Source organism: Cricetulus griseus, assembly GCF_003668045.3.
Source record: "Cricetulus griseus strain 17A/GY chromosome 1 unlocalized genomic scaffold, alternate assembly CriGri-PICRH-1.0 chr1_0, whole genome shotgun sequence".
Taxonomy (NCBI): domain Eukaryota; kingdom Metazoa; phylum Chordata; class Mammalia; order Rodentia; family Cricetidae; genus Cricetulus; species Cricetulus griseus.
Genome location: NW_023276806.1, coordinates 51,243,435 through 51,268,858, shown reverse-complemented (window position 1 = coordinate 51,268,858; position 25,424 = coordinate 51,243,435). Strand labels below are relative to the sequence as shown.

The window sequence follows — 25,424 nt, the reverse complement described above, 5'->3', positions numbered from 1 at the left end:
GGCTATATAGCAAGATAATGTGTTAAAACACTAAAGCAACCCAAAAAAAAGTACAATAGAATTTTGAAAAAGGAACATTAATCATTATGGTTCTGTGAGTACTACTTCTCACATTCAAAGCTCAACTTGAGTCCCACTTCTTCCTTCTTCTGTGAGGTTTTTGGACTCCTCATCTCTCCTGTATTTTTTATCCACATGGTACAACGCTCACTTTGCCATACACATATTTTGAGGGGCTGTTTTTGACATGTGCTAGATACCTTCCAAACCTTATACTGATGATAAAGCAGACACTTTTATTGCCAAAGCAGAGAGATGGCAATATATTTTAATGAGAGAAAAATACTTACATCTTCTGTGTCTTTAACCCGTAAAATCTGTTCTCTCAAGTCTTGTAAGTCATTAAACGTAGACTGAGCTGTAATTGAATAAACTAGTGCAAACCCTTGGCCATTCTTCATATACAAATCCCTCATTGCTGTAAATTGCTCCTGTAGTGTTAAAAAAAAAATCCAGTTATAAATATATATGAAGTTTTTGAATGTATGCTGGAATGGTTTTTAAACAGAATAATTTCAAATAAGGACCTATATTTTAAATTATATATCATCTTAAGACTTCATACTCATTTCTAGAAACTGAGGTGTTTTTGTTTGTTAACACAATTCTTTTAATATACAAACCTTAACTGATTTTGTTTGGAAGATTTATAATATGATCACCACTTAAGTAGAAATAACCCAAGATGCAAATCCAGTACTGAGTTATAATCATCCATCAAGGCCACTCTTAACTATCTTCCTACTGATGTTTTACCATTTTGATAATCAGTACATTACCAACCAACCCTGGAGTAGACTCCTGAAAAGAGCTTTTCATATATTTTCATCTCCCTGCTACCTGCATTTCAAATTATTAGAAAAGATCTGAGAACAGTACAGTGACTATTTTCTTCAGATTAACTAACCATTAACATTGGCCACACAGTTACAGTCTCACTAAATTAAAATATCTTGTTTGCTTAAAATCTGCCTTCTTTTCTTTGGAGAAATTATTATATGTTATAACTACAGGTAACAATATAGAATATAATCCTATCTTAAAAAGCCCTTGGATTTTATATGCAGTATTAAGGAAGTCACAAATAGCAGAATATTGAAAATGAATTTTTTACCTCTTTATCATTAAACATATAAATCTACAAAGCTTCATAAACTTTTTTGATTCTCTAGCTTACTGATTCCCCTTGTCACTCTTCCATTTTGTCTACTAAACAAAATAGTTTTAGATGCTCCAGCCTGCCTGCTAACACTCACCCACATCCTTAACCTTCAAGCCTTTGCTGCATTTTTCTGGATTTTTCATTTATAAAGGTAATTAGAAATTCTAGCATTAGCATTCCTTCCATGCTTTCTTGAGATTATGGCCTCTGCTAGTTACAAATGAAGAGTAAATACTCTACTGATGCAGCTTGTTATATCTCTTATTGAGAATCCCAACCTACTTCTTAAGGACAGTCTACAAGATTCATCTACTCAACAACTGTTTCAGCAGGAGATATGTTAATCAACACAAGAGGCAAATCTCTCAAGGAATATACATAGAGATAAACAAAAATAAAGTATGAAGTAGATCAGGGAGCAATGTTACAGAAAAAAAATAATGCTGAGAGTTTTTCTTTCTTTTTTGGGGGGTGGTGGTGGTAGTGGTGGCAATGGAGTATAAGTTTACATTTTAGAGGCCAAGGTACTGACAGCTAACAGAAGGGCTAGAAGAAAGAGAATAATGTATGCTCTTATAAGGTGTCCCAGGCAGTGAACAACAAAAACACAAGGTCCAAGGAGAAACATAGTGTTTGAGAAGCTGCAGGAACCAGTCAACTAGAGTGCTAAGGATTGGAGAGGGGAGCACCTACCTTAACTAAAATTCTGAACTTAAATACCTCCCCTAAATCATTTTATTTATCTATTTGTTTGTTTGTTGTTCACTGGTGTTTTGCCTGTATTTATGTCTGTGTGAGGATTTCAGATCCTCTGGAACTGAAGTTATAGACAGTTGTGAGCTGCCATGTGAGTGCTGGGAATTGAACCCAGGTTCCCTAAAGAGCAGCCAGTGCTATTAACTGCTGAGCCATCTCTCCAGCCCTTAAATACCTTCTAAAAAATATACATATTATAGCATATACATATTATAGCATATACCTTACTTCAATTTAAAAAGACTGCCTCCCCCTTTCAGATTCTGCAGATGAACTCAATACACAATTCAATTATGATTTGTGGGCATCAATCACATCATAAAAAAATTTATATACCTAATTTATGAAGCCCTACATTTAGAGAATTAAAAAAAAATCAGAATAATCACTTTACAGAGAATTATTTTGATAAGAAAACCTGCTCATAGACTAAAACTTGTTAAATGGAAAGGAAAGAATCCTTACTGTTCCTGCAGTATCCAGGATTTCCAGCATACACTGTTGGCAATCTACTTCGACTTGCTGTTGGGGGGCAAAGAAGAAAAGACAAAAAAGCAACATCAACATGCTTTCCTTTTACCTCTTCAAAGTACTTATTAACAACTACCAAGTATTTTTCTGCTTAGTACCACAATAGGGAACAGGGATCTTTGAGCACACCAGCAACATCCCAAAGGCCAATATGGTTAAAGTTGAGTGTAGCTGTAAAGATGCTCATTTGTCCTTATTGGAAGGCAAAAGAACAGCTTTTGTAACTTAGGGAAAATGGTACAGGAAAAAATTCTAATAAACAACAACAACAACAAAAAAAAAGGAAAAAATGAAGGCTGTGCCAGACGTATATATGAGATACATATATGATCTTCATGGAAAGTCAAGGATTAAAGAACCTAAGCTGGAGTGTGGTAGTGCTTACTTATAATCTCAGCTCTGGGAGGCTAAGGCAGGAAGAGTTTAAGGCCCTATGGGTGACACTATCTCCAACAAAAGATGCCAGGCCTCACTGTACCACATAAATGTGTCAAACTGTATACAAAAAGACTTCAAGGAATAGAAACTTTGCTAACTTACTATATCTAAGTTGTTGAAATTTTGCTAAAATATTCACAAAATTTGCAACATAAGCATTCAGAAGTGTTCAAATAAATAGCAATGAGCTATTTATTCCTTCCTTATATACAATTCTTAAGACTTTAGGGTTCCTTGGGGGGGTGGGGACTGCAGAAGGTGAAATATGAATGTACCAATTCCATTTCCCCATTCTTCCAAAAAGATCAGCCTAAAGAAAGTTTCAATTATCAACTCTGTGGAAAACTCTTGTAGAGGGGACTAAGAAAATTAGTCCTTCAGATGTTGCTTTATGGTTAAATGTATTTGGGAGAAATTTCAGAAGAGCAACACTGTCTCTTACAAATAACACATCACCCTAAGGCTCTTCTGACCCTTGCCTCCCTGCCAGAGTGATGAGGAGTACCTCCGGTGGGGCCACAAACTCAAATCCCCACTCAGTGGGGGGTAGGGGACAAACAGTTAACAGGCAAAATCTGTGCCAGAGTCTTCAGAAAATAAGGAACCATGCCTGTAGTTTCATAAGTATCTAGAGCACTGTTGTGTTAATTTGGAAGAGAATTAAATCATTTGGACAGTATTTCCTAAAAAGCTTAATTCAACAAAAGTTATAGTACTATAAAAGATAGATTCTAAAAACAGATATCTAACAGAGCAATGCTTTCCTCTCTGTTAAAATGTAGGTTTAGTCTTTGGAGGGATAATCTTGGCTCTGTTATATGACCCCTCACCTGGATATGTGAAAAATAAAATCATGAAAGTTTTTCATAGTTCTACCAAGTCTTATAATAGAACATATTTTTGTCAAGACCAACTATTTTGCTTCTTTGCTTCTTTTAAAAATAGATTACCCTCTCCTTTTCTTTTTTAAAGATAGGGTCTTTGTAGACTGGTTGGCCTTGAACTTGCAGAGATCTCCTAGCCTTTGTTTACTAGGTGCTGGGATTAAATGTACATGACGATCCCTGGCCAACATCACTTCTTTAGGAGAAATTTTGGGTTCATTACAAAATTAAGAGAAATAGAGACACCCCACATTATCTCTGCCTACACCATGTACAGCTTCCTTCTCTCTTTTATCAATAGCCTGCAGCAGAGTGGAAATTTGCTACAACCAATATAGCTACAAAGGACACATTATCAGCAAAGGTCCACAGTTTGCATTACACTTTCAATTATGTTCCACAGATCTGAGAAACAAGACAGGTATTCCCATCATACTGTAATACATTTTTGATTAATTTTGATAGTAAAGGTAGATATCTTTAAATTTACTTTAAATCAAAACCAAAACTTAATGGATAACTTCAATCATAAAAATGGTCTTAAGTTTTGTTAACAGTTGAAAATATTAAGTAGGAAAATACAAGTGTGTATAAATCCCCAACACTCATACAAAAGCCTGGATGTGGGCTTAACAATTTTCTACTTACTTTCTACTGGGAAAATGCATACAGAAAAGAACGAACTATTTAGACGGTGTGGTGGCTTGCACAGCGGATCTCTATCATTTTTCAAAACTATTGTAAAAAGCAATTCCATGGACCAGGTTTGAAAGCTGTAAGGACTACTCATAAGTGCACACACTGTTTCATACTTTACCTTTCTGTAGGAATCTTCTATCGTTGGGTCATATTTTTCAACAAAAATTCCCTGAACAAACTGAACTGTCTGAGAGGAGAAAACAAACAAACTAGAGTTAAAGACTTGAAAGGAAAATCAAATGTTCCTAAGTTACTTCCTAAGGTTACTTAACCTTACAAGTTGTAAAGAATAAATGAAACTATGTTGAAATTCTGAATAAACACAAATGTAAAGCATCAGTATTATTTTCCAATAAGAATGCATACAAGACTAAGAAGATATGTATTACAAAAAGAGATGGTTATGTTAAAAACTTACCAATACAGCTACTACATTGCTAAACATGATTATGTTACATCTTAAAATACAGGGATAAACAGCAAGATTCTAGTTCATTAAAAATGAAACCATCCAAAAGTAATTTATTATCTAAAAGGAGAGAGACAAAGGTTCTAAATGTTAATATCTTTTAAACTGTACTAGAGAAAAGGGAATTTAACATTACTGAATATCTGTTTGCTTTGCTTTTAGGCTGTAATCACATTTAAGTTCCACTTGTACCCCAGAAATACTTTTCTGATTTGCCAGCTGAACCTAACAACACATCATCTTTCTGATTCCTAGGTCTTACTCTTTCCAGTGGAAAACACTATCTAGTCACAAATAATGGACTATCCTAGGTAACACCAGGAAAAGATAACTAGATAGTGCATACATTTGAATATAAACAAAATTTAGAATATATTTGAATTCAGTACAATCCATGGTTTCAGGAATCAACTGAGGGCCTTGGGACATAATACAGATAATGGAGAATACTGTACTTTCATCTGCAGTATACTGAATGAACATATCTGAATGTATACTAGAAAGAACATTTATCATCAAATAAATGGCAAGTACAGATGATAATTCTTAGATATTTCCTAGGAAGTTTTAAAACAGGGTTTGGAATATTCCTGCCTATAAGCAAAGGCAAATATGCAGACTAAGGTCATCTACACTTTAAATAAATAAATAACTTTATTTATTTATTTATTTATTTATTTATTTATTTATTGGTTTTTCGAGACAGGGTTTCTCTGTGTAGCTTTGGAGCCTATCCTGGCACTCGCTCTGGAGACCAGGCTGGCCTCGAACTCACAGAGATCCGCCTGCCTCTGCCTCCCGAGTGCTGGGATTAAAGGCTGCGCCACCAACACCCGGCTAAATAATTTATAATTAAATAAAATAAAATAAATTAAAATTATAAATAAATAAAATAAAATAAATAATATATAAAGGAATTAGTAAAATTCCTTTATATAACCACAGGGTTAGGGTTAGGGTTAGGGTTATACTGTGTGTATACATGTGTGCATGAATGTGTGCAGAGACTAGAGAAAGATACTGGGTGCCCTACTCTATCACACTCTAATTCCTCCTGCACATAGCTACACACACACACACACACACACACACACACACACACTCTCTCTCTCTCTCTCTCTCTCTCTCTCTCTCTCTCTCTCTCTCTCTCTCATTCACCACTGGGGTAACAGATGTGTACATGCCCACATCCAGGCTTTTGTGTGAGTGCTGGGGATTTACACATAGGACCTCATGCTTACACAGAAAGAGCTCTTACCCACTAAGCCATCTCTTTGGGTCCACAGTTCTTTAATCCTCATTTTTATCAGGGTTTAATCACTTTTTACTATGATATAATTTAGATAGGAAAAAGTCTGATATAATTTTCTAACAAGTGTAGCCTAGAGGAGAGGTTCTTAAAATGTGGTCCAGCGTATGAAGTCACCAAGCGCATACATGAGATCCCAGTATTAAGATGTACTGTCCCATCTTGTACTTGTCCTCCACTACTACAAGTGCTTAGACAGAGACAGCATGAAAGCCTAAGCACTGTCTCTAAGCTTGACATTACTGGTCCCTGTAAACATCAACAACCACCTTGCACTTATCATTTCTTTTTTCACAGAGTAACCTTTCATTAGTCTTCTGAATCTCATCCTCTCAACTGATGGGGAAGTGCTTCTGTGTATGTTTATTTTATTGGTTGATAAATAAAGTACTGTTGGCCAATAGGGAAGCAAGTTAGGCGGGACTAGGAGTCAAGGAGGGTTCTGGGAAATGTAGTAAAGAGAAGTCTTATGATCCAGGCAGGGAGTAACATAGCAGGCTGATTCAGAATATAAGCAGGGACAAGCAGGAAATTGCTCTCTTCTACTCCTCTCTTCTCTGTGGAGCTGCCATGTGATTGCCTGGCAAGAGAGGAAGCATACAGCCGCATTCTCGATAAGATAAACCCTTATAAAATATATAGATTAAGCCGGGCAGTGGTGGCGCACGCCTTTAATCCCAGCACTTGGGAAGCAGAGGCAGGTGGATCTCTGTGAGTTTGAGACCAGCCTGGTCTACAAGAGCTAGTTCCAGGACAGCCTCCAAAGCCACAGAGAGACTCTGTCTCGAAAAACCTATAGATAGATAGATAGATAGATAGATAGATAGATAGATAGATAGATAGAGAGTGTGTGTGTGTGTGTGTGTTATGGTTGATAATTAAGACTGATCTAGCAGATAAAAAATCCTAGTCATTGGCCAGCAGCATTGTACCTAATATAAGACTCTGTATGTTATTTTGGACACCCATATGATAGCAGGGCTCAGGCAGCTTGGTAAAAAGACTTATCGTTACACTCAATTCTCAAGGATATCTCATTAATTCATATCAATTTTCATTTTATTCCTTTGGTTTCCATACTGGATCAACTCCTCCTTCTCCTTCTTATGTCATTACCTTCTTTTCCACTATATCACTGCCTCCAAGATACAAACATGCTCTGCTACCTCCAATCCCAAACAAAACAGAAAACCCCTCTTAGCCCCATACCCCCTCTCGCTTCCCCTCCTTTCTGTTTGCTCTCATAATCAGACTTTAAGTGTCTACATGATAATTCCATTTCCTCAGCTCTCAATTACTCTTTAACTCTACCCAGCATGGTTGCAGCAACATCACCTTACCAAATCTTCTTCTTTTATGATGTGCAACCATCTCTACGCACCACTCCTCTTTCTTCCTTGACTTCTGAGCAGTCAAGATGACACATCTATGCACTCAATCACAAGATAAGTTTGATATTTCAAACCTATCTATCCTATAACATTGACAGTTACTCAGAACTCAGCTCTGGGCTTTTCTCTTCTTATTCTCTTCCTGGACAATCTTGTTCACTCCTACAAAATTTAATTTTTTTCGTATCCTATTAGCATCCTTGTTTCCATGTACCCAGCCTGTTAACACAGCAGTTCATGTATTTCATAGGTTCCTCTCCTCAGCACTTCTTTTTTTAAAACAAGTCATTTCAATCTTATTTCTATGTATCTATGTTAATGTGTGTGTTAGCCCATGAAGGCCAGAAGAGGGCACAGAATCCTGTGGGGCCATTGTTGTGAGCCATTCAATGTGGGTACTGATGAATACCACAATACTTTCTCTTAAGTATTAAGTCATCTCTCAAGCACCAATACCTATAGCTTTTTGAAAAATAAAACATTCAAATGGTAGCGTAACTAGTACCTTTCTTCCCTATATATGATACATTTTAGATATCATAGGTCAGTACATATAAAGTTGTTTTATGCTTTTGTATAGCATTCTACTATAAATATGTATTAAGAGTTACTTAACTAGCTCCTACTGGTAGGCATTTCAAATTTCTTATCATTATGAAGAATGCTGCAATGCATACTTTTGATATCATTTTGCACATGTGAACTAATAATTGGGATAAAATATCCAGAGAGAAACTGCTGAACTGAAAATTACATGCAAAGTCAGGTGTTATGGTACATGTTTGTAATTCTAGCACTCGGGGAACTAAGTCAGGAGGATTACCAAGCTCAAGGCCAGCCCATGAGAGCAGTTTCTACTCTCCCCCGCCTCAAATTACATGCATTTGAAAAATCATTTCCACAGAGCTGTAAATTTATACTCCTAACAGGCTAACAGTAATGGAATTCTCATGAAATTAAATATGATCAGTATATTAATGACAATTAAAATCGTATCACAAACCTCTTAAACTCGCAAAAGATTCATTTGTGTATCTGGTGTATTTTATTTGAGCAACTTGAATATCTCCTAAGTATAAGACTTTTTGTTTTTATTCCTTCATCTTTAATCCCAACCAGTCCAGCAGTACATTTAAAGTCTACCTCCTATTTAATCTTCAAGCATCTGCATGTCTCTTCTTCACGATCATGGCCCTAATCCAAGCACACACAAGAAAGCTAGTATGCTTAACAAGCTCCCAACTTTCTCCCACTCTTCTAAATTACATAGTTTAAAGTCTACTTGTTAAATAAAACATTTAGCTAACTCACCGGCTTCCCAGCACCCTCAAGAAAACCTACATTCTATGTCTTATTGTCCTTGGACCTTAATTACAGGCTCTTATAGAATAATCATTAAGTCATCTGGGCTCCTACCTCCCTGCCACCTCACTTCCTCATGCCTGGCTATTCTGGCCTTTCTTGCAGTTGTCAAAGCTAAGGTCTATTTGTCAGTTTCTCCCTTAAAATTTTGAATTTTTCAGAGCATCAAGCAATTCTTTGTTTAAGGGTGTTTTATTACATCTCCACTTCTGCTGTATAGTAAGCTCCATGACAGACTTTTTATTTGCTGTTGTGACCACAAAAGCTGGATGAAACAAAAAGGAGCTTTCATTCCAAGTAAGCTTGGAGTCAGGCAAAGGAGACTCTGCTACAATCTGTAACACTTTTCCCCAATGGAATGTAAACTTCCTTGACAATGAGAATTACATTCCACTTTGAATCACAAATACTACTGGCCAATAAAGTAGTTGGCAGACAAAAAAGTAAGTGAGTGACTGACTGCACAGTATAAAGCTAAACATCTTTGGTTACAGATAGCAGGTTTATAAAGAATAATGCTTCCCTTTTCCTTAGTAACTAGAAGCATGGAAACAAGCCACATCCTGTATGTTAATACTGATTAGGTATAGCTGGGTGGCTAACTTACCAGAGCAGACTTCCCCACGCCTCCTGAACCAAGGACCACAAGCTTGTACTCACGCATGATGTGCTCTGTTTAAATACTGACAACCTGAAAAGCAAAAAAAATGAACATAAAAATTCACAAACATACAAAACAGCTTAAGAATATAGCATCAAATACAGGATTTTGCTTTAAAAGTTTTCTCTTGGCATTATCTAGCTAGAGCACAGAGGCTATTGAGCAAAATCAAACAGTTTTCAATAATAGCTTTATAGGACCAGTGCCAGACACCTTAATTTACTGAAAATGATCTCTTATTAGGTATCAATCATTAAGCCCGTTCATGTTACTTTGAAGAGTGACTAGAAAACAGGGCATTAAAATCAATAAAGTCTTAAAACTATAACCATGAACCTAATCATTTGCCAAGCTGTACTTTGGAGATACTCATGAGCTTTAATATAATCTACATGCTATTTTACTTGCCTAAAACACATAGTAGTTCTGCACTATTTTATTCATTGTTACATTATAGCCAGAATGCGTAAAATGTTAGCTTTAGAATTCTTAGGACATTATAATATAAATAGTAGGTGAAAAGACATGTTAACCTATAACAGCAGGAGTTAGCACTCTCTAGGATTCAAAGACCTTCAGAAAATAAGTGGATTATAAGCTTATCTTATGAAGTAAAAGCCAGGAAATAATTTCCAGTGGCCCATATGGAGCAAGAAAGGTAAGACCTTTCACCCTATAGAAAACTGCTAGAACACTGGGCAAAAATTATGAGATAATTATTTTAGACACTGGAAAATAAATAATGTAGGATGGTAGCACATGGATAGAAAGACATGAAATGAGACTCACAGCTCCTTAGCTTCTTGTCTGTAGACACTTTTCAGGCTGTACTACCGGGAGAAATAATTCAAAAACAACTTTGGAAATATACCCAGGAAAAGGGAGCTAGGCTCTGGCAATTCCAGAGAGCTTCAGAAGGATCCACTTGAGACTGGGACCAAGCTCTCACTAGACTGACCGGGGAGTGGATGGGTAATTTTCAGTTATACCTAGTCTTCTAGCCAAAACAACAGAGGTGCATGTACTATACAGACACTGGTTTTTCTCAGCATGATTAAATTCCATGGACTACCAAGAGTCATTAACTTGACAACATAATCCTTAGAAATGCAACAAAAGGTCTAACCAGCACGTAGATTAAACTACATGAGATAAAACAAAGAACAAGAGACCTATATGCAGCTGAAGTCTGAGGGTTCACAAGGTCCTTGGAAATGGGGTTCTTGTGAAACACCGGGCATCTACTAGATACCCCAGAAATTTTACACTTCAGCAGTAAATCTAATACCCCCTTAGTGATAGTCTTCATGTTTTTAAAAAGCCATAGCATGTCCGGGTGGGGTGCACTCAAGTGGCAGATCTCTGTGAGTTTGACGCCAGACAGAGCTACCTAGTGAAATCCTGCCACACAAAGAAAAAAATTATGGAATATGAAGCTGAACACAGACCTGTGCTTACAAAGATAGCTGCCCTAGTATAGTTTACATTTTATCTAGTTACCCAAAGGGAGAAAACAGTGATTTTTTAAATTTAAATTTCTTTTTTTTTCTTTTTTTTCTTTTTTGTTTTTTGAGACAGGATTTCTCTGTGTAGCTTTGGAGCCTATCTTGGCACTCTCTCTGGAGACCAGGCTGGCCTCAAACTCACAGAGATCAGCTTGCTTCTGCCTCCCGAGTGCTGGGATAAATTTCATTTTTTATGTGCATGGGTGCTCTGATTACTTTCATGACTGTGCACTACATATGTGCCTGATAGTCATGGAGGTGCTAGAAAAGAGCACCAGATCCCCTGGAACTATGGCTGGAAGTCACCATGTTGGTGCTACAAATCAAACCTGGATCATCTGCAAGAACAGCCAGTGCTCTTAACCCCTGAGCCATCTCTCCAGTCTCACACAGTAATTTCTTAAATGCTATTATGGTTACATTTATATTATATAACATGGATTGAAGAAAGAATAGATCAACAGTAAAGGAGATTAGTTAGGAAGCCAAATCAGTAGTTCAGTGAGACCCGATGGAGACCTATACAGCAACACTAGGGCTGAGAAGGGGGCATTGCTTTTTCTGAAGGTGCTGGGCTTTAACTGATCAGAGATAATAGGACACCTACAACTAAAACAGGTACATTTCTTAGAGAAATTCAGTGTGAAGTCCTGTGGGAAAAGTGTGTAACAGAATTTGATAGCTATTTTTGAAACTCAAGTTTGGAAGGGAATAGAAAGAAGGTAGCAATTAAAACCACAGCAGTAGATGAAATCAACTAAGGCACTCAGTAAACAGAGAAGAAAGCTTGAATGTTATCACAGAGACATAAAAAAGGAAAAGGTGAGGTATGCTAAGTTTGTGCTTGACCCTAAATATGTATTAGATAGTTTTCTCATTTATCTGAGAACAGTGATGATGGCTAAATACAGGATTACCTTGCTTCCTAAACCAAGACTGCTCTATCCTTATCCAAGCCTCTTAGGGGATTGCTATCATTATGACAGTGTGTATCTTTCATGAGACAGTCACAATACAGCAAACAGTGAACTTGTTTATATTCCCCAAATGCCTCCCAATTTTCCAGGGAAACAGGAACTAGGGAAAGAATTCAGAGATGACCAAATTACTTGGGGGAATTCTCCAACACCATAATATTTAGCTTCTGATCCTTAAAAAAATGGTTAAGATATCCAACTTTCAAAGTCATTTTTCAGATAAAGAACACTGGTTGTAGATATACATACATGGGCACATCCATAGAAACAATAAAAGTTGTCCAACAAGTATACCCATACAAATTATCAGTAAGAATAATTGGAGTTAACATTTCTTTCCTAAGGGGAGTTACTTCTAACACATTACTGCCAAGTAAGAAAACCACTATATTCTTCCAAGCAAACTCTTGTGTCTTTTTATGGAAATCTCTTGTGTCCTGTACTCCTAACAAGTACCAGAAAATGTCTTACTTTGGCTAAGATTACTGACAAATACAGAGGACAGGATAAACATGGCACTCTGTTTAAGTTTTAAGTCAATCTTGACTCCTTAACGTTATGGTTCAAGTTCTAAAAGATGGTTTTTATTCTTCCTTCAGCAAAACTAGTCTTAGAAAATAACATAACTTGGTTGTCAAAGCAAATAAATCCTAAATTTGTATTCTGTATTTTAATAATACACACACTCAAGAACTATAAGACAAAAGTTTTCCCTGCAAATTGACATTAAAATATAAAATTCACTAAGGGAAGTCAAGTATTTGGATGAGGTGAGAAATTTTAAGACATTTGAGCTAAACTTTAACAGTAGGGACCCCAAAGGTGCTCTCCTAGAAACTGCTTGCTGTATTTAACCTTATTTACTTATTCATTCATAGACAGTCTCATTATGCAGCCCTGGCTAACATGGTCCAGGCTATGTAGACAAGGCTGGCATCTGACATAGAGATCTGCCTGCCTCTGCCTCTGGAGTGCTGTTGTTGTGGAAACTCATTCCACAAATAGCCTTGGGACAGCAAGCTCTAGGGCATGGTCTTGTCTGCTAAGGAGGGGAAGTGCACTTGCTCTCCCTTGCTCTGGCTCCTGCTTGGCATAGTAGGAAACCAAGCTGCAGAGAGTCAGTGCAGGATCAGCAGCGGCATCTGCTTTGCTCTGTATCTGTAAGCTTGTCTTTTTAATGCACCCCTTAATAAATTGGTTATCATACTTTTGTGAGTTCTTGCTTCAGTGTGCACCTCCTTGTATTAAGACTGGACAAGGCAACCCAGTATGAGGAATAGGGTCCCAATAGCCAGTGAGAGTCCAGGCAGCCCCATGCTACACAATTATCACATATATGCAGAGATCCTAGATCTTAACACAAGGTGAGACACTTAGTCTTACTACAACTTGATATGCCATGTTTTGTCGATATCCATGGAAGGCCTGTCCTTTTTGGATTAGCAATGGAGGAGTGGATGGGGGGAGAGGCAAGGAGGAGGTGGGAAGGGACTGGAAAGAGAGTATGGAGGAAAAACTAAATGGGAAGTAAAATAAATAAGAAAGAGAGAGGGGGGAGAAAGGGAGAGAAGAAAGAAGGAAGAAAATAATTGCAAAAAAAGGTGTGTGCCACCATACCCCATCCCATGGTTAAATGTTTGCAGATATTAACAATATTATTTATTTTTGAGAGAGGGTTTCTCTATTATATAGCCCTGGCTGTCCTAGAACACATTAGTAGACCACGCTGGCCTTAAACTCAAGAGATTATTGGCCTGCCTCTGTCTCCCAAGTGCCGGGATTAAGGTGTGCACCACCACACCAGAGTCAATGTTTTAAAACCGGTAAGTGGGGCAGAGGCTGGAGCTTATTGGTTGAACATGGCATGCAGCTCTGGGTTAGATTCACAGCACTGAAAAACAAAACAGAACAAAATGCTGACAAGTGGCTACAGCATGTTTCAGGGAGGGGGAAATGAATACAGAAACCATGACAAGAAACTAACCATCGTAATAGTGTAACATAGCAAAAATTCCAGTTTTCTGATCTCATTGAAAGCATTCACTTTGAAACTCCCTTTTCTTATACTTTCTAATACTCTACAGGCTAGTATACTTGGGAAAAGGAATGCATATACAGAAACTGATGAGGAAATGAAAGGTGCCATGTAGTGTAAGTGGCAGACTGGGCCTCAGAACTGGGCCTCCCATGCTCACCATGCACCAAAATCCACAGGTGCTCAAGCCCTTATATACCACAGTGTCTACATATGAATTATGTATATCTCCCTATACACTCTAAATCATTCCCAGATTACTTGTAACTCTTCATAAAATAGACATGTTATGTAAGATGTTACCATCACATGTTATTTAGGGTATGATACAACCAGAAAAAAATGTACATGCTCAGTAAAGACGTTGTGTTCTTTCTAAATATTTTCTATTCATGGTTGGTTGAAGCCATGAGCACAGAATCTAAGGATACAGCATGTCAACTATATTTTACCAGACTATATGACCTAAAAAAACCATAAAACATTTATTATGTACATCCTTAAAGGAAAATACTGCTAATTCCAGCTCCAGTTTACCAGAGGAAATACTAATAAATTGGAGGACTAGACTAGAAAAGGGTAGAAATGTTAGAACAGAACATAAATGAAAAAGAAATTAACTGCAATGATTATTGTCTGCCTACCATGTACGAAATACTGTTAACCACTTTATGTGATAATGTTTTTAATTCACACAACATTCTTAATACTATTATCTTATTGCAATTATCCTCATTTAAAAAAAGATTTATTTTTATTTTATGTGAAAGGTGTTTATTTGAAAGGTATACCATATACAGGCAGTATCCAAGGAAACCAGAAGAGGGCACTGGGTGCCCTGGAACAGGAGTTATAGACAGGTGTTCATTTTTATAGATGAATCAGAGAGGCTAACACTAAGCAAGCACCTCAGAGATGGAGGGCTGACTTCATTTAAATGAGAAAGGACAACCACAGATCAGAAAAACTATTTGAGAGACAAAAAAAAAAAAAAGATTATAACAAAACCTAAAGAAAACAGTTAAGAGACCCTGTGGGAGGCTATAAAATAAATGTTTAAAGACCTTGTGAGTTTATAATATTTATATAAAAGATCTATTGTAGATTTGTAAAAAATTATTATATAAAAAGTTGGTAGATGGGGAGAAGAGGAAAGCATGGTTTAAAATAAGAGTCAGTTACTGATTTTATATACTGAGCCCAAAGTGTAGAAGAAAAGGACAGAGATAGGGAATATACAGTAAGAGGGTGTTATGCTATGATTTAAGTATCTGCCAATTGTATGTGCTGGAAACGTAATCCTCAAAGTCATATCTTAATAGCATAATATTTGAGAGGTGGGACTCAATCATAAGGGCTTCAAGCATTAACAAAGAATTACTCGATTGTCTGAGGAATGGCTTTCCTTTGCTTTGGAAAAGGATGAGTATTTGTCTCTACACATAGAAAAAAATTCAAGTCTAAACAACTGTGGAAAACTTAATGCCAACAAACTAGATGAATATACTTTCAAAATCACTAGGAAAGGTGCTAAGGAATGGCTCAGTGATAGTGTGTGCTGTACAAGTAGGAGGACTTGAACTTAGATTTCCAGTACACAAATAAAAAGTCAAATGTGGTTTGGGTCTGGTGCATACCTCTAACTCCATCTATCACTGGTGAGATAGGGATTAGCAGAAGGGGAAGGGGGAGGGGAGTGGGGGGAGGCAAATTCTAGATGATGCCTGGGCAACCAGTTTTTAAAAAAGAGTGAGTTCAAGTTCAGTGAAAAACTATGGCCCCTCTAAATAGGGTGGAAAACAATAAATGGATATCTGACATCAACCTCTAACACTACCATACATAAGACAAATATAAGCATACATGCACCCTACAAGCCCACATCCACTCTACAAATTACACACACACACACACACACACACACACACACACACACACACACACACACACACACACGAAAGAAAAAAAAATCATTCAACCAGACACAGAAACATCAACAATATTAGATCTAAACTGAGTCCCCAAAATGACAATGTCTTAAATAGAAGGTCTATGACAGTAGACAGAGGATTGTTATACTGGGTAAACAGAAGCTTAAAGCAAGTATTCAACAATCTCTGTAAGGCAAGTTTCTAGTTACCAGTTACCACCTCTCTTACCTGCCCGAAATGGTCTACTACCTCAGACAGGGCATCTCAACAGTCTATAGCAACTCCAAGTGCACATCCCCCCCCCACACACACACACACTACCATTTAAAATCTGCTTGCTTTCCAGCAAACCAGTGTCTTCTATTCTTGGAGGCAGACTGGCAGTTAGACCCCACCATTAAACTTTCCTTTCTACCCACAGAGTGGTCCAGTTTCACTGTATCCTCACTTACAGACAATAAGAGAGTGGCAAACAAAGATACTAGGAATAATGCAGAAGATGTCAGTAGTCACAATGCAATGAAAAGAAACCCTAACTCCAATTCTGCAAAGTACATATGGTGAACATTTATTTTACAAAAAGTCAATGCTGACAAATATACTCAGAAAATAATATACTTAACTTAGCTGTGACAAACTTGTACAAACTTTGTTTTTTTGGTCTTTTCTGGTTTTAAATATTAAAATTAAAATATAAGAACTTTAGTGGCAAGCCACTAAAACTAGCACTAGAAGAGGACATGGAGCCTCCTCCAGACTCTACTTCACATAATACTCCTCTCCATTTCTGGGCAGCTGAGTTGTTACAAGTTCTTTCCATTGCTCTGGGTCTTGTAGTGGCCACTACCTGGTTTCAGTTCTGTCCACTGCTATAAATAAAACAAAGAGAATTCCTCCTTCATTTTTACACTTGTAACATTTGAAGAGGTTTTAATTTCTCAGTCTCTATATGTATTCCTCTGCAGTAAGCAGTTTCCTTTTTCTAATGTTTTAAAACCTGTTTCTGTTACTGTTCTGGTCTCTTCTGGAAAAGCCTCAGTCTCTCTTATTCTTCTTAATACATACTTGGTACTTGGGATATAGCTTGGTGGCAAGGACATTTGCATACCCTGGCAGTGTGCAAAAAACAAAACAACAAAACCATCCAATTGTTGCTTAGCACTAGGAGTTATTATCTTTAACAAAATGCATGGTCACAATTGCCTTAATCTACAATTAAGTTACTTGAGTATTTTCCTCTTCATTTTTAAGATTTATGCTGCTGCCTGTTCATTTTTGGTTTTAGATATCATGGAAAGAGTATCTACAAAGTGCTACAGAATCCGTCAACCAAAGTACCTGGACAGAGAGGTGCTTCAGACTCTGACTGTGGATCCTCATTGTGGAAACTGGCTCAGTACATCTACATCTTATATAAGCTTTTTAGCTGAGAGGAAAGTAGAGACTGTTCTATAAGGCTGGTGACTGTGTAGTTTGCTTTTGTTGTTGTTTTTTAGTGTCATCACTTTTGGTGCAGGCACAGAACTCTTAGCAGTTTCCACTGATCCTTTGCATCACAGCATTTCTCTGCATTCTCCTTATACAACCCCATCAACTAGAAGCACAAATTATACTGTTCTAAAGAACCATCTATATCATCTTATGAAATCTTTGGAGGCTGGGAGTGGTGGCAGACCAGCACTTAGAAGGCAGAGGAAGGTGGACTGGAGACCACATAGCCTGCCTGTTCAGGCCAGCTAAGGCTACACAGTAAGATCCTGCCAAACAGACAGACATACACCACCACTTGAATGATAGTTAAATTCATTGAATAAATTCTTGGAATTTTCTAAATATTCAAATAAAAGAGTTTCAAAGGTAACAGTAAAATTTCTGTTGTTTGATAAGTGTTGGAAGTTTTAACATACTACTGTGACAACAAAATCATCTACCATTGAATTGATTCACTGACCAACAATGCTATTGTCTGTGGAGTTCATTTTGGCTGTCAGCTTGATTGAGTCTATGATAAACCAAGACATGCCACTAGGCAGGTTGAGGGTCATTTACTGGAAGGATTAAGTAATAGAGAATCCTCCATTGAAGTGGATAATAGAGGCTCAGCCAGAAGGTTCCAAAAGATTGCCTTTTGTCTGCTTGCCTTTGCCCGTTGCTGGTGAGTGTACAGATTCTACTGCTGCTGCCATTTTTCACTGACATCAGAACTCAGCCTCTTAGACTTCTATACAGACTGAAGACCAGTGGCTCTCCAAGAATCCTCCAGGCCTTCAGTGCCAAGTTGAGTCAGCTGAGGCATCTACTCTTGTAGACTGAACAGCTACAAGGCTCTCATCCTCTCCAGTATGTAGACAGACGTTGTTGGACTACACACCATGTGCCATGTAAACCAATCTAACTTATCTCTTTTGTAGTATACATTCACTCTATTGTTTTTGCTCTCCTAGGGAGCCCTAATACAATCTCAATCTCTCTGTTATATTTTTGGTATTTTAGTTTTTCCTTCTTTTTATATTTTGGCAACCCACTGAGTTTAACTACATGGACTGGCTACATGGACACAGGAGAAGGATTAGTTAAAGAACATGAGTAACTTTTCAGTGTCTACACCACTGAAGAAAATCTCCCCCTTGCTCAGCAACTGTGAACTGCCAATATTGTTCATCACTGTTTTTGGTTTTTGAGACAAGGTCTTATTGTGTAGTGTAGGCTGGCCTAGAACTCACAGCAATTCTCCTGCTCCAGTATCTAAATGCTGTGGCTATAGGTGTATGCCACCATGTTTGGTCCCTTCTCTAATAATGCAACCTTCATCAGATATTACTTATCTCTAAACTTTATCTTCTATAATCTTTTTATGAAACATCCAAATAATGACAAATCGTTCCAGTTGTTTTAAAAGTTACATTGCTCTCCATTTATCACCAATCTTTTTTTTTTTTTTCATTTATCGCCAATCTTGAAAGATATTTTAGCTTCGTTTTTTTGAGGTTTCTCTGTGTTACAGCTCCAGCTGTCCTAGACTAGGCTGGACACTAACTCACAGAGATCCACCTACCTCTGCCTTCCCAAGTGCTGGCATTAAAGGTTTTTGTCATCATCTGGCGATACTTTAGCTTTAATAGCTGTTACTTTCAGTTTACTGTAGTTACTTTCAGTCACAAGTCTATTGCATTGGTTTCTTTTCTTCTTCTTTTTTTTTTTTCACTAACTCAGCTGTTGTAATGACAGATCTTTTCAAAGTAATTTGGTTTTTCCCCTCTGGCTATTTTGATTGTGGTTTTAACTAAGCTGTTTAGACTTAGATTTCTATTTAGCTTGCTTAGGATCTAATGTCTTCAACTGGTGTCTTTTTGATGTTTTGGAAATATTCAACCTTAATTGCCTTAAATATTATCTCTATTTGACTTTTCCTCATATTTGGAATTCTGGTCAAACAACTGCTAAATTGTATTAGGATGTAAATTAAGCTGCTATAATGAATTGTCTTAAACAATTCAAGCCTCCCCCATTCCCACTCATATAGCCTAGAGCTTCTTGGCAGTTAAGTAATATGCAAGCCAAACTTTTACATTTTACTCTGTTGTTTTTAAAGCATTACCTTCTATACAGCAACCCACCCACCCCCCAAAAAAAATAGCTCACCAACCACGCTACATTCTTGTCAGTCAATGGGACAGAAGACAGCAAAGAGAGACCATACTTTTCCTTCTTATGCATAATCTAGAAGTTGCACAATTTTCCACTTGCATCCCAAATTACTAAAAGCTCATCACAAGGACAGAGTTTACTTTCTAGAAGGCAGTAGAATGTAAGTGTTAGCTGGGCAGCAAAGCACTCAACTAGCACACCCATTCATCACTAGCACATCCATTCATCACTGGAGGGAAAGGTATCAGGAAAACATTTCCTGCCCTAATTTTCAAATCATCTTTTCTTACACATTTCTATCCTTGTCTCTTTTAGTTAACCTAGTTTTCTATCACAACTTGTCTATGTAAACTTATTTATACAAATATATTTACATTAAAAACATTGATAAATGTATATATTTAGTTTTTAAATCCCTTTTCCCTTCAAAGTTAATGATAATACTTCATCATCTCATTTTCTTTTTTTTAAGTAGCACAGTGAAACTGTTAAAATCCTGAACTCAAGATCCACACTTGTTCATTTACTAACCCTGACCGTGTTACTTCCTCATTCTGTGTTTCAGTTATTCCCCTACAAAGCGGTTCCTGTTTCACAGCTCTGAGAATGCCTGCATTAATATGTATCACAGATTAGAATATTGGGAGAATCACAGGAAGTTCTATAATGCTAAGTATCATAATGCTATTATTCTTATATTTTAATTTAAAATTTCCTAAATACTCTCTTCTATATATAAGAGCGATAAAGTATGAAGCCATCTGCTGGTCTTTATTTTCGATATCTTTTTTTTTTTTTTTTTTTTTTTTTTTTTTTTTGAGATAGGGTTTCTCTGCATAGCCCTGGCTGTCCTGGAACTCAGTCTATAGACCAGGCAGGCCTCAACCTCAGAGATTTGCCTGCCTCTACCTCTCGACTGCTGGGATGAAAGGTGCCACAATCAGCAGCTCTTTTTTCATTTTAAACTGAGTGTGTGGTTTGGTTTTTTGTTTTGTTTTTGTTTTTTCACTATGACATGTGTTTGCTTCTGTTAAGGGGCTATCTCTGGCAGGAACTACTGTAAACCATATCCTTATCTTGGAACTATCTACAGATTTAGAGACACAAATCTCAGAGATTGGGCTATAACTATAAAATGCTTCCCTCCCCACCTTCACCAACACTTCTACTCAATTTTCCTTGTTGTCCAGGGATGGGGACCACATTAGACACATAATGGGCTATTTCCTAATAGACTGGGTGAGTCTCCTACCAGTATGTCTCCAAGACAATGTAACCAACCCCCAAAGTTCAGCAAATAGCCTCATGACAAAAATAGGCTGTGGTAGTTGTTCTAGCTTTCACTTCTCAAACCTGTACAGAGCATGTCTTTTAAAATACCCACTCTGGGGCTGGGACTTTAACACCATGGTGGAGTGCTTCCATAGCATGTGCCAAGATCCAGGATCGATCTATAGCATCACATGGAAAAATTTACACACACACACACACACACACACACACACACACACAGAGAGAGAGAGAGAGAGAGAGAGAGAGAGAGAGAGAGAGAGAGAGAGAGAGAGAGAGAGAGGTTATTTTCATCTGGGGGATAAAGGAACTTAGCTTGTCATTTGAACATGAGTCCCCTAAGTTTTCCCTTCGGAACCCTTAATATTTTCAAGCATTTCTAGGTTGTACCAATTAAAATCATTCACGTTTGCTTCTTGTTACCAAATGTTATAGCTAGATCCTTTGATCCTTCTCAAAACTTAAATGACAATGGTAAATTTCCTTGGTGAGGAATGTGGAGTAGTGGAAGAATTACAACCTGTTGCAAAGAAGAATGTTTCACAGATGTACAACTTCAGTTCTAATAGTGTTCCTTAGTGTTACAGTTATAACAATGTATCTTTGTTTACAAATTCTCTATGGTCAACATAATATCTTTACAAGTGAGCAGTCAAGAATCTACACTTAAATGAAAAGTTCCTTCGCAATATTCTGAAGATGAACTATGTGTAGTTGCTGTTATGAAGATACCATCCTAAAGTAATAATTTTATCACAAAGGAATGCCTTGCATTTTGTGTCACTATTTTTTTTTTTTAAACTTTTGACAAATCACACATTCTGCTGAGTTTGGGGCATTTTAATCCCCTATCTCCTCCTTTCCTTCTGAATCCCTTCTTTCCAATAATCTTTTTCATATGTTAATGCCTTTGTTGGGGGATTTAATTTGTTGCAGAGTTTAATTAAGGTTGTTTGCATGAACAGGGGTTATTTACTGAAACATGAGCAACTATCCATTCCTACTGAGAAAAATGACAATCTTTGCTTCAGTATCCATTAACTATCCATAGATCCTTATTGACAGGTGGTGCAGAGTCCCACAACCATGCATGAGGAGATGGCTCACTCTTGTACAGTCTTGTTCAGGTGAGGACAGCTGTAGTAAGATAATGAATTTGATGGCCAGGTCATGTCCAGAAGTACTGACTCTTACATTCTTCCTGTTCTCTTCTGCTGTGTTACTTTTTTTTTTTTTTTAAAGGTAGAGTAAGGGAAGAGGACAGCAGTGTTAGAATTACCTGGCTAAAGAAACAATTACTTTCCAGCTATAGAATCCATCTATTCCTTTTTTTATTACCAAGACAACAGTCTTAAACACCCATTATTGTTCCTCTAGGACTTCTGAAACTACCTTATAATTAAGCCATTATTACTTAATCTCCACACTACATAGGCTCTACATTGCAACCAGAATGATCTTTTCAGGAGATTATACATATATTTCATCATGGTCATTGTCTTAGTTAGGATTAACTGTCAACTTGACATACCCTAGAGTTAGTTATCTGAGAGGAAAGCCTCCACTGAGGATAACTATGAGCCTGAAAGCAATCCAGCAGCATCCTGCAGCATTCCTATGCTGTACAGCATCGATTGGGTGTGAGTTCTGTGTTAGAGGCAATGCTGCATAAGTAGCAAGGTCCCCACTTTTGAGTTCCTGCCATGACTTCCCTGAATGATGGACTGTGGCCCAGAAATAAAATAATAAATAAAATAAACCCTTTCCTCCCCAAGTTGTTCTGATCAGTGTTTTATCACAGCAAGAGAAGAAACTTCATATTCCTTAGAGAATCAAATGGCTTCCTTTTGTTCTTGGGATAAAGATTAAACTCCAGAACCAGTCTCCAAAACTCTCAATAACTGGCCCCTTTGCACTCTATCTTGTTCTGCACGTATACTCAGCCATTGCCAGGCACCCTGGTTTTCCCTTCAGTTCCTGTAATCGGGCATGCTTGCCTTTACCACAGGATTGTACAAAAGCACAGTTATTTCTTTTCCTGAAATGCTTTTTATCTTTTTTCTCCACTGAGCTAATGCTAACTGTGGTCCTTAGATCTCAGCATATTACTTCCATAAGATATAGTTTCTAGGAGCTGGAGAGATGGCTCAGAGGTTAAGAGCACTGACTGCTCTTCCAGAGGTCCTGAGTTCAATTCCCAGCAACCACATGGTGGCTCACAACCATTCATTATGAGATCTGGTGCCCTCTTCTGGTGTGCAGATATACATGGAAGCAGAATGTTGTATACATAATAAATAAATAAAATCTTTAAAAAAAATGCTCAGCCTGCAAAGAGATTTTAATAAAAGAACTTCTTAAAAAAAAAAAAGATATACTTTCTAGGGATGGGATGGGGGGAATGGCTCAGTATGCAAAGTGTTGGTCATGCAAGCATGAGGGCCTGCATTTGATTCCCCAAAACCCACATAAAGTGGGATACAGTAGTACTTCTACAGTAGGATAGAGGGCAGAGAAAGAGAATGAATCCCTAGAAGACTACGAGCCATCTGACCTGCATAGAGACAAACAATGAGAGCCTGATTCAAGCAAGGTAGAAGGTGGGAACCAAGACTTGAGATTGCTCTCTGGTCTCCATAGTGAGACCCTGTCTGGGGGGGGGGGGAGAGATAGCCTTTTAACCTCATTCTTAAACAAAGCAATCCAATGGCATTGTTTTAATAACTAATTTTAGATTTGAAGTAGATGAGTTAATAAAGATATGCTGCATGGCTGAATGTTGCATCATCTTATCAAATATATATTCCCAAAATGATAGTCTTTGTATCTACATAGTCTAATTTAGAAAGAAATTCATCGTTTTGGATCTTTTTTTAATCCCTGAAAGACAGCTAAGGAAATAATTTTGTTAACAACTTTAAAGAGGCTTAGTCTTTTCATGCTATAAAGTGAGTGAGGTGGCAAGATTGGTTTTGTCACTGTTGTTCAGTTGGTTTCTTTTTCTGAAATGACTTGCAATATAACCCAGGATGGCTTCAAACTCCAACTCCTACCGCATCTTCCTGAGTGATGGGTTTACAAGTGTGTACCACTAAACCTGCACACAAGCTGGTAACCTCAAATAACACTGAGATAGATTTGATGACATGAAAAAGAACTAAAAAAGAAGGGCTGGGGCACAGTTGAATGCCAAAGTCTAATTTGAAACCCCAGCATCAGAACAGAATGAAAGAAACAATACACTTTCTTTTATGTCTTATTTTAGTGGTAAAAAGTCTCATTTATCAATGCAGTAGTTTAAATTGTAGTAGATGATCAAGACTACATATTACATCATTAAATCATTAAAATGAACTGTTTTCCAGAAACAAAACACTTTAAAGTGAAAAATCTCAAATGTACTTTTTACATTAAACCAAAATACTACTCCAAAGTAAAACAGACTTCTACATTAAAATGATTTAATATTCACAGGAGGGATGATGTTTGTCAAAGTGCCCATGATTATAACTTTTCCTTCTAAATGTCTAGTACTGGGAATGCCTCTAACTAACAGAAGGAAGAACAGTACCGCATCCAAAAATATCCTGTACTCTGCCTTTGGGGACAACATGTGCTCTTGGATCCACGAGCTATCAAAACCTAGTGAATGCCTGTATCCTGTTTAGCAACATAGGAAATCATCACAAAGACTAATGACTAACTGATGGACATGGAGACCGGGCACAAACAAGACATTTATAAACTAGGCTGAAAAACCTGTGTGTGTGTGTGTGTGTGTGTGTGTGTGTGTGTGTGTGTGTGTGTGTGTGTGTGCGCGCGCACATGCATATGCACACAGCGCAGGTCAATGCTGGTCATCATCTACTCCCACCTTGTTTTCTGACACACGGTCTCTCTCTGAACCAGAGCTCACCAGTTAGGCAAGACTAGCTGGCCAGTGAGCTCTTGGGATCTTGCTTGTGAGTTTCCTGTAAGATTACAGTTATACACTGCCAGTCTAGCTTTTTACATGGCTGCTGGGGATCCAAATTTAGGTTCCCATGACTATAAGGAAGGCACTGACTGAGCCACTTTCACAGTCCTCAATCTAAAAAAACTTTGGTTAACACTTTCAAGGTTAACCAAAACATTTATTTTTTTTTTTTTACTTTAAAAGATACACTTGAGCCAGGCAGATCTCTGTGAGTTCAAGGCCAGCCTGGTCTCCAGAGCGAGTGCCAGAATAAGCTCCAAAGCTACACAGAGAAACCCTGTCTCGAAAAACCAAAAGATACACTTGACCAAGTTAACTAAATTCTGCTAAGCACAGCTAA

The 25,424-nt window shown here is 37.5% G+C and overlaps 1 protein-coding gene across 1 annotated transcript in view; it reads right to left on the bottom strand.

The window, feature by feature from the left end:
* Positions 1 to 25,424, bottom strand: part of Rap1a (RAP1A, member of RAS oncogene family) — a 72,343-nt gene that overhangs the window by 11,025 nt on the left and 35,894 nt on the right. The window contains exons 2-5 of the mRNA XM_027393884.2: positions 9,669 to 9,752; positions 4,649 to 4,717; positions 2,444 to 2,500; positions 351 to 491 (exon numbers count right to left, since the gene is read on the bottom strand). Of these exons, the coding sequence (XP_027249685.1) occupies positions 351 to 491; positions 2,444 to 2,500; positions 4,649 to 4,717; positions 9,669 to 9,725 (324 nt within the window). The 5' untranslated portion in view covers positions 9,726 to 9,752. The remainder of the gene's footprint in view (positions 1 to 350; positions 492 to 2,443; positions 2,501 to 4,648; positions 4,718 to 9,668; positions 9,753 to 25,424) is intronic.